The sequence below is a fragment of the Thalassophryne amazonica genome, chromosome 8 (assembly GCF_902500255.1).
Source record: "Thalassophryne amazonica chromosome 8, fThaAma1.1, whole genome shotgun sequence".
NCBI lineage: Eukaryota > Metazoa > Chordata > Actinopteri > Batrachoidiformes > Batrachoididae > Thalassophryne > Thalassophryne amazonica.
In genome coordinates, this window is record NC_047110.1 from 104,310,023 (window position 1) to 104,320,608 (window position 10,586).

Genomic DNA, 10,586 nt, shown 5'->3' on the forward strand with positions numbered 1-10,586 from the left:
TTTCTGCTTTTGTTCAATATGGAATTTAGTATGTCGTTTAAATTAAATGAGAAAATGTTGTGGATTCTTTGGCCACAACAGAACCTTAATAAATTTTAGTTAATTTGATTTTAATTACAGCAAGTTTCATATTAACTGAAGTGAACACTTCTCACCTGCATTGATCACTGAGAGCTAAATATTTACATCTGTGTAAACAGAAACACCTTATTAAACAATGTTGTAACTTCAGCCTTTTTATTTATTTATTTTTATTTTTTTTAGAGGCTAGCCCTGTCTTTGTTGAATTTGGCTGATTTATTGTATCACTGTTTCAGTTTATTTTACTTTCATCTTTTACTGCTGTATTCAATAAAATCAAATAAAAGTGTTATTTGTAAACTCAGTTATTGATTTTGTTTTAACAGAATTATGAAATAAAAATTCACCATAACATGCCGTGATGACACCTTTTTAGAATAATCAGTGCATCAAAATTGTAATCACCATCTAAGCAGTTCATTGTTATGTTAATTTGATTAGTTATGGGGTAATGTCTTAATTGTATTGTTGAATTTTTGGTAGTTTCTGCTTCAGCCACCAGGGGGCTGACAGCCATTGTGAGGTACTAACAGCACACACTGATCTGTATATACACTCAACAAAAATATAAACGCAACACTTTTGGTTTTGCTCCCATTTTGTATGAGATGAACTCAAAGATCTAAAACTTTTTCCACATACACAATATCACCATTTCCCTCAAATATTGTTCACAAACCAGTCTAAATCTGTGATAGTGAGCACTTCTCCTTTGCTGAGATAATCCATCCCACCTCACAGGTGTGCCATATCAAGATGCTGATTAGACACCATGATTAGTGCACAGGTGTGCCTTAGACTGCCCACAATAAATAGTATATATATATATACTATTTCTACCTAATTTTCTTATTTTATTGTATTGTTACAAGTATTATTGCTTATCGTTGCACACGCTGTTTGATGCACATTTTCCTCTACTCGCGTGTGTTTCTTAAGAGCTGACGTAACCTGTGAATTTCTCCTCTGTGAGATCAATAAAGTCTTATCTTAAAATAGTTCCCCCAACACAAAACTCAACATATGGCTACACACAAACCACTTATTATTATTGTTATTATCTATGCCTATATGATGGATAGAACTCTTCAAATTATTGTTGATTACTTTCCATTTCAATCATACTCACAGGTTCATCCACAGCCTTTGAAACTGGAGATTTTTTTTGGCAAAATCACAAAGAATAAAACTGCGTGCGCCTGGTTAAAGATGGATAGAAAAGATCGTTCAGGAGCGGTACATGCGAGTGGTAATATGGAGGCTGATTTGCTTCAAAAATACTGGCCAATGAGCGATCCAGTGTTATATACAGATCAGTGAACAACACAGCACAAACAGCAGCAGCAGGATATCATATCAGCATCATAAATGAATTCCCACCACAAGACAGCGCCAGATATGACCACAAACTTCATATTTGTAATCTAGACAAATGTACCAGTCTTCGACCTGTACCGCCATCTGGGCATTATTCTTATTTTATACATGCCCGTTTTGAAATACCTCCAAATGACAAAACTCTTCATTACTGTCAATGGTTAACACCGTAAATTACGGTGAGTAGCACATCATCAATGACGTCAAGCGTAGACAGCACTGCTGCTTACATGCGCTACTCACTCATTCACCCACTCATCCACATTTTTGCTTTACCATCCATCCCTACGCTTTTGTTTTGAAGGACTTGTGACCCGGATATTAAATTGAAAGTCCCGCCTTTACATCACAGTGTAACCAATGGCTGGTCGTAATTTCAGGTTCTGGCCAATCACAGGCACAACACTGTTACTAAGGGTAAGTTGCGGCGGTGGAAGCTGAGCGTTTCCACAACGTTAGCTTTTAAAGGCTAACTTTCTTTCATCACAGTCATGCCGTATGCTAACCAGCCGACGGTCAAAATAACAGAGTTAACAGACGAAAATGTCAAGTTTGTCATTGAGAACACGGATTTGGCGTAAGTATAGAAATAATTTGAATAATAAGTATTTTCATTCGAAGACAGGAGAGCTGCTGTTCTCAAACGGTTCAACATTGTTTACTATGAATGATGTAATATGTATATGTCGCAGACAACATCAGTGTAATTCATAAAGAACGCAGGACGTCTCATTTTGGGAGGAAAAACATGTTTTAGTCAATTGTAGTTTATTGTTTGTATTACAATGTTTGGAAAGAGGTGTCATTTGATTTAAAGTGGCGATTAGTGTTTGAAGCTGTGCGACCGGAACGGAGGACGATTCTCATTTCTTGCCTGCAACAAGACAAGAGTCCCAGTTAGTGACTTTAATCCGCACAAAAGTTACTCACAATTGACATTTTTAAATGGCTTTGAGAGGGGTTAAGAAGCGGACTTACCACTTCTGAAAAGCAGAGAAGCAATGAATCGACGAAGCAGTGCTCCGACCCACTGCTTCGTTGGTTCAAACTTCAAGAACAGTCACAGCAGAAACGGTTGATTACGGACCCATTGTAGGATCCGTAATAGGGATGGGTATTGATAAGATTTTATCGATATTGATGCCATTATCGATTCTGCTTATCGATCCGATTCCTTATCGATTCCCTTATCAATACCTCTTGTGAATTTTCTGTGTACTAAAAGTAGGCTTTACAGGTTTTCTGTGTATTTTATTGAGTCTTAAAGTAAATAAATCTGAAATTGGTTACTGTATCCTTGATCTCTGGACATAAATAAAAATAAATAAAATCTGTAGTTTTTGTCAAAAGCATTTCCTTTCAGACATTTTGGCATGAATGTCTTCATACCTCTGAGCTGAGCTCAGCCGGCTGCTGCACATCAGTGCAGGACATCTCATTTTGGGAGGAAAAAAAAACATTTTGATCGATTGCAGTTTGTTTGTATTACAACATTTGGAAAGAGGTCATTTGATTTAAACAGTGTTTCGCTTTGAATTTATTAATTCCGACTGGGCTATTCTAACTTGACTCGGCAGAGAGCCACGCAGCATTTGGAGCTGTGTGAACAGAACAGAGGACGATTCTCGTTTCTTTCTCACAACAAGACGGGAGTCCTAGTTAGTGACTTTAATCCTCACAAAAGTGACTCACAATTGACATATTCAGGGATGAAAGTGGTGAAAAACAAAAAAAGCTGTAACCCAAAATTAACCTCCAACACCACCCACATGAAATTGTTTGAATTCTAGAAGCTTTGAAATGCAATCTGGGACTATTCCAGACAATAAACTGCAGTAAGTGCAGCATCCATTTTGGTGAGAAAAAAAAAAACAACTTATTCAAATTCATTCCAGTAATATTCTGCTTTTACTAGGATGCAGCAGTTTTCTAGCTTGGCAGATAGTTCTGGAGGAAATTACGGAAGAAATAAGCAAATTGAAAATATGGTTTGACCAAAAAAATTGTCGTTAAACTTAAATAAAACAGGGATGAAGTGGAGGTGTAAGAGTCACTAGTTGTTCACAGGAAACAGTTATTTATTTCTATATTTATTTATGTTCATTATTAGTTGGTTTTATATTTTCTGTTGTGTTTTTAATCAGGTTCTTTTTGTCTCTTTCTCTAAAATTGTATTGTATAGCATTATTAGTTATTAATATTGTTGTTGTTGCTATTATTATTATTATTATTAATATAGAAACAAAAATAAATTTAAAACATATTACAATTTGTAATACATTTGACTCTTTTACGACAACACGCTGAGCCATTATTATAAAGAAAACAAATGCACACAAACGTGCTGACAGCTGCAACAGCTTAATGCTAACTTTAACATTGAAAATGCCATAGACATGCTAACTTATAAATACATCTATCAACTGTTTCAGAAGACCATAACAGGTCGGTTTAACATAAAAAGGTAAATATTTCTCACAGACATATGCTCTTTAGGGTTTTAGCGGGGGGAAAATTAAGATAAAGCGAAATAAAACAATGAATCAAGGAAGGAGTAGGTCGAAGCACTGCTTCGATCTGCGAATCACTGCTTCGATTAGTTCAAGGTTCAAAGCAAAGCCGCGCTGCAGAAAAGTTGAATCCCGCTGCAGGGTCTGTAATCAATGTAGAGAAATTATCATTTTCCTGACAAACACCCCCAAAAACAACAGCCACTCTGAAGGACCGGTAATAAGGGAATTGTTAAGCAAAAAGGTTATTGATGTCAGTGGATTAACGATTTCTTAACGATACCGAAAGGAATCGGTTCTTGATACCCATCCTTAGTCCATAATCAGCGTAGAGAAATGATCATTTTCCCGACAAACACCCTCAAAAACAACAGCTGTTCTGTAGGATCGATGGGGGAATTGTTAAGCAAAAAGACTATTGATGTCGGTGGATCGAATCATTTTGTGCCATTTCCGATTTGCGGCTTCGTTTACCATCGGTTTGTGGCTTTTTAGGGCTTTTTTTTTTGTTTGTTTGTTTTTTTGGACAATGTTGTCCGGTTTGTGGCTTTTTCTCCACTGGAGAGATTTTTTTTTTGTGCCATTTCCGGTTTGTGCCTTCATCTACCAAATCTCAATTACTACATTGTAAGAACATACAGTATTACTCATAGTAGTGGTAGAAGAAAAAGTGTTTTACAGTGTGACGTTTTGTTGATATTGTTTGTTTTTTTTTTTGTTGTTGTTTTTTTACATCTGAAAAAATTGCTTGGTTAACTGGCTGAATATTGTTATTTTGAAGTTTTAGGAATCAAACTTGTTTTCACAGTGATTTACCATTTGTCAAGTGGCTATTGATGTGGTACTATTTCTACAGCATCCAGTAATAACAAACCGCCGTGATTATCGCTTGGGAATTTGACCAGTTTCAAACTCATAACTTAGGGTTAGGAAGCATGACATTTGGTACTTTAAATAACAGTGGGTGCTGTAATAAAAGCAGTTTGTGGTTTGCATAAGGTAGCATATCGGTAGCAGTGGCCTTGAGCCAGACATGGACTTCTTATCATGTACCAGATTTTGTTTCGGCTCCTTCAGTTGTGCATGTGTGATCAAGGCCACCAGGAGTCGCTTTACACATTAGTCAATAGGTCTCAGTCCCCCGACAGCCAAACAATACTCTGGCCAGAGATCCGGCCTGATAGTCCACTCCCTCTTTCCTAACCTAATCTAACCACGCCAGAGCACGGGTTTTAGCTGACTGGAGCGTCCGCCTCCCATATCAGAGATCATGGGTTCGCGTCCTGTGGGGTGCATAGGTGCACTACACGTTCCACACAATGTCAGAATTGGTCAAATTCTCTACGTGGTACCAAATATTTCTCAAGCTACCCAGAAGTTTGCAAAGCTTTTGTGTGATTCTGGAAGTGGCTGCACCTAATAATAATAATAAGTTGGTCCATAGCAGAAGTATTGTTAAGATTTCAGACTCTCCAAATCCTTTGTCAGAAACCTTTTTTGTGCATTTTGTAGAAAATAAACCCCAACCCCAGACTATTTAAATGAAAGTAGTTTTCAAACTCTCTAGGCATCTAAGACATCAATTTAGAGTCTTGTGCCATTTCCAGAGGCGTGCAGTCCCCTTCCAGAATGTGTGGCAGTTCTTGGAAGTATTTTCATTCACCCACCCCATCTTGCCCAAGCTCACCCTCTAAAAGGAAGGTTTGAATTGGACTTGTCCACAGTCTGACAGCTGCTATCTAGGTCACTGTCCAAATATTAATGGACCTGAAAGTACCTGCAATACACAGCTATATGGCGACTTGCAGCATTTGATCGATTCACGTAAACGGGGAATGTTAGAGTTATAGCTGTACCAGAGTCGTTAATGGGTCAGGACCAGGACCTGTAGTCTTTTCTTTTAAAGTATGTTGTCTTTCTCTTTAGGGTTGCAAACTCACTGCGCCGTGTTTTCATGTCAGAGGTTCCCACGATAGGTAAGTAACCTTTAATATGGCTGTAATAGTGATGCTTTTTCAGAACCAGTCAGCTCCTGTCTTCAAAGCGTGACACATAGTAAAATCTTTTACTCATATCGCCTCACTTTCAGCCATCGACTGGATCCAGATCGATGCCAATTCGTCAGTACTGCATGATGAGTTTATTGCACATAGAGTTGGTACGTATGATTGTGATGAGCATTTAACAACTTCGTAACGTAAAGGTCTCACTACAAGGTGTCCAGACATGGTGTTTGCTGTGTTTTCAGGCCTTATCCCGCTTACCAGTGATGACATTGTGGACAAAATGCAGTATTCTAGGGTAGGTAGATTTTCAAATCGCTGAAAATGAGTGAACATTGAAGTGTTTTCAGTCATGTCTTTACATGGACGATGGATGTAAACATGGTGTCTATACCATAAAGTAATGTTTTATTGGTGTTTCTACATTTTTGTACTTTGATTCAAACTGGTGACCAACAGAGGTTTTAGAATATCACATGCTGGAGCAGAAAATGGTACTAAAAGGTAGTGCGTTATTAAGTCTCTGGTCCTTTTCTGCTTCCAGACGTGTACGTGAGTGGTAGTCAGATATGGATTTGTCTTGAAGGCATTTGACAGTTGGGTAATTTGTTCAAAGATTGATCAGGATAGATCACTAACTTTACTTAGGTCAGTGGCATATTTAAGGCATATTTAAAATTTTAAAGTCCTGTTTGGTCATTCTGACTCAGTTCATCCCATTTCAGAAGAAAGTAGCCATTGTACTGTGTTATATTTGCCTTAAATGAATTCTAAATGGAAGATATGCTTCTTATCAGCAAAAGCACAAACTTTCCCTTCCATACTGCCAGTCTTCTCCAAAACGAATAGATAACTAATCACCTAAAAATATCTCTACCGTCATCCACATTCAATTTAAGGTTTCACTAAATTAAATGGTCACATAAAGAGGATAAATGATTTCATACCTGGTGAATTTAAAAAAACAACTTTGCTTTCCCTGTGTAATGTCCCATTGGTGTGTCTGCCACCTGTTGGATGGTTAGTGCAAGCTGGATTGATGATGGATTAGGAGCAGGTGTGGTTGTCATTGAGAGAGAGAATGTTTCTGCACAGAATTGCAATAAATCAGACAAAAGATTTTAGATCAATATAGCTGAAACAGACACTTCTTCCATTTCTGTTTCTCCCAACATATTTGATGCTTTTAACTTGCATGTAGCTTGAAATGATCTTGTTTGCCAGTTTTCTTTGATTTTTCAAAGCGGTGGGAGTGATGATAATGAAAACTTAAATTTTACATTTTCCTAAATGACAGACATGATCTGGTGGGAAGTATTTCAGCTGACATGTAATGACGGTTTCATGTATGTTAAGTGTTTCTTTTCGTCCTGGTTGATGTTCCATCTTGCTTCTGTAAGTTGTCCTTGTGTTTCACCATCATTATTATTATTATTTCCATGCATTTGCTCTACTTTTGGTTGCTGCTGTTGAATCTCCTTTCTTGCTCTCATCATTGACCCCGCCCCTCCGCAGGATTGCACCTGTGATGATTTCTGCCCAGAATGTTCTGTTGAACTGACCTTGGACGTTCGATGTACTGATGACCAGACACGTCATGTCACCTCACGTGATCTCATGTCGAACAACCCCAGAGTCATCCCAGTGAGTCCGCCTGCTGATGGGAGACTGGCAGCTCCATATTTCACACTGCTGTTTCTTCAGTCCCCCCCACCCCCAAATAAAAACAGTGACATTTTCATTCGGTGTTACAGGTGACTTCCAGGAGTCGAGACAGTGATCCCAATGATTATGTTGGACAGGAAGGTCAGTACTAATGTGTTTCTCATAAAATTACCAGTTTGGGTGGTCCTGCAACTTATACTGTATACAAAAATATCACATTTGTTGCTAATAAGAATAACTACATTTTACTTCACTTTTTACTTCACTGTCAGATTTTCAGTGGGTCACCAGTTTACATATATCTACATTACAAAAAGAACTCTCTTAAAAATGTTTAATGCCACATTTCTGTCTGATGCCCCCAACACGTTCATCAGCTGTGTTCCTGAGCTTCTGTTGGATCTTTGAAATGAGTTTTTCATTCCTGGATGTTACTTTGGCCCGCCCTCCTCAGTGCTGTAAAATCGATATGGTTCCAAGATATTTGTGTTTAACTGATCGTAGATTTGCTCTTGGTACCATGAATCTTTTTCAGATTATTCCTAAGGAGGAACCTGCCCTTTGGATCTCCAGCACCTTTGGCCTAATGCTTTCTTGTTTCTACAGGAGTGCGTTTAAATATAGTCAAAGGTTCCCAATAAACTCTGAATTGTGACTATTAGTCATTCAGAAACTTTTAAAAGTAATCCCATCACTTCCTGGAATCTTCATGCTGTTTAGAGGCACTCCCGGTGGTGTATGTAAACATGCCCAGTATGTACACATTTCTTCTCACGCTCACCATCATGTCACCAGAACACAGAGACATCTTACTAGTGAAACTTCGAAAGGGTCAAGAACTACGGCTCAAAGCTTACGCCAAGAAGGGTTTTGGAAAGGAGCACGCCAAGTGGAACCCAACAGCAGGAGTGGCTTTCGAATATGACCCAGACAACGCATTGAGGCACACGGTCTACCCGCGCCCTGAGGAGTGGTGCGTTCAATGTCGCTTATGAACACAGGATGAATGTTGAAAATGTAAATGTTTCTCTTCTGAATGTTATTCCAATTTTTAAGGCCAAAGAGTGAATACTCTGAGATTGAAGAAGAAGAGTTCCAGGCTCCTTATGACCCAAATGGAAAACCAGAAAGGTGTCAACTTTTTTTTTTTTTTTTTTAAGATGTCTTGTCACACGACAGCAGTACTATGTGGTTCAACTGTTTTGTTTTTCTCCCCAACCCACCACCGAAAGGTTCTACTATAATGTGGAGTCCTGTGGCTCTCTGCGACCAGAAACCATCGTCATGTCTGCTCTGGCTGTCCTCAAGAAAAAACTGAGCGACCTGCAGACTCAACTGAGTCATGAGATCCAAACCGATGTGCTAACGATAAACTGAGACCAGGACCTGGCAACATGGCTCTGTTAGGACTACGGCTCACACCCACCAATGTAGCATCTGGTCTTGGACTTGTATGTTGTTATACAGTGCTGTGAAAAAGTGTTTGCCCCCTTGACCCTTTACATGTTAGATTTTTATTAGGACATCAAAAAACAAAACAAAAATTCTGGCCTTGTATATTAGAATTTCCAAAATCATGCCCTTTAAACTCACAGTGAAAGTAAATCTCTACAGTTTGATACAAATTAAAAATCTAAAAGCCAAAATGATGGTGTGAATAAGTAAGTGTCCCCTTTAGTATAGTACATGTAAACCATCACTTTTATATACAGTTTTCTTCGGACAAGTCGGGATGGATACATGAACATTCCCAAGACACTGACTATGTCTTGGACATTATTTGCATGAATTATGAAGAAATACAAACAGTATAGCACTCTATGGTAAATCTGTGTGGAGTGGATAGTTCTCAAAAACTGAGTGACTGTATAAGAAGGTGAAGAGTGAGGAAAGACACCAAGACAACCCTGAAGAAGTTATAGACTTCTGTGGCTGTGATTGAAGAGATTGTGCATAGTGCAAGTTTTGCATTTTCTATCACCACTCCTGCCTTCATAGTGGAGTTGCACAGAGAATAATTTTCTTTCAACAAAACAAATCTATGCTTGAATCTCCAAAGTGCCTTCTGGCAAACTGTAGCTGAACTTTCAAGTTTTTTTTTTTTTTTTATAGAAACCTCTATATCACTTCATCATGAAGCTGTCTAACTGGTGATGCAACACTCAAAACTTGCACTTTGCATAATCTCTTCAATCACAGCCACAGAAATCTATAACTTCAAGGTTGTCCTGGTGTGTTGGCTTTCCTCACTCCTCACCTTCTTATACAGTCAATTTGAGAACTATCTACTCCACACAGATTTACCAGAGTGCTATACTGTTTGTATTTCTTAATAATTCATGTAAATAATGTCCAAGACATAGTCAGTGTCTTGGGAACATTCACGTATCCATCCCCTAACTTGTCTGAAGAAAACTGTATATAAAAGTGATGGTTTACATGTGCTATACTAAAGGGGGCACTTACTTATTCACACTATCATTTTGGCTTTTAGATTTTTAATTAATTTATATCAAACTGTAGAGATTTACTTTCACTGAGAGTTTAAAGAAAATGATTTTGGAAATTCTAATATACAAGGTGTTTTGTTTTTTGATGTCCTAATAAAAATCTAACATGTAAAGAGTCAAGGGGGCAAACACTTTTTCACAGCACTGTAGCTGCGGTACTTGAACCAATAACACAACTTCTCAGTAATTGTAAAGCTAGAGAGTAATACTGTGGTGTATCATTGTTAAATATCAGTCTGCATTTAGAAAATTCTCTCAGTACAAATTCCGACATCATTCTGATATAAAGTGTCAAACACCTGAAACCAGCTGTGACTGTAAGGAACAGTAAAACTCAGTGATTGTTTATAACCAATACTTTAATTTTGATGTCTTCACAACAAAAATGTTAAAGATTGCCTGCTTCAAATATTGTTTTTTAAGAATCCAGTATTAAATCC

The 10,586-nt window shown here is 37.9% G+C and overlaps 1 protein-coding gene across 1 annotated transcript; it reads left to right on the forward strand.

The window, feature by feature from the left end:
- The first annotated feature begins 1,862 nt into the window (after nucleotides 1–1,862).
- Nucleotides 1,863–9,023, forward strand: polr2c (polymerase (RNA) II (DNA directed) polypeptide C). Its single transcript, XM_034177148.1, has 9 exons — nucleotides 1,863–2,035; nucleotides 5,895–5,944; nucleotides 6,058–6,126; nucleotides 6,217–6,269; nucleotides 7,487–7,615; nucleotides 7,726–7,777; nucleotides 8,432–8,609; nucleotides 8,693–8,767; nucleotides 8,869–9,023. Exons 1-9 carry the CDS (start codon nucleotides 1,950–1,952, stop codon nucleotides 9,011–9,013), a joined length of 837 nt encoding a protein of 278 aa, XP_034033039.1. The 5' UTR covers nucleotides 1,863–1,949; the 3' UTR covers nucleotides 9,014–9,023.
- Nucleotides 9,024–10,586: the final 1,563 nt, after the last annotated feature.

Coding starts and splice junctions, on each gene's coding strand:
- polr2c (XM_034177148.1), top strand. CDS start 1,950: ATGCCGTATGCTAACCAGCCGACGGTCAAAATAACAGAGTTAACAGAC. Junction 7,616..7,725: donor ACAACCCCAGAGTCATCCCA/GTGAGTCCGCCT, acceptor TCGGTGTTACAG/GTGACTTCCAGGAGTCGAGA. Junction 8,768..8,868: donor CCAAATGGAAAACCAGAAAG/GTGTCAACTTTT, acceptor CACCACCGAAAG/GTTCTACTATAATGTGGAGT.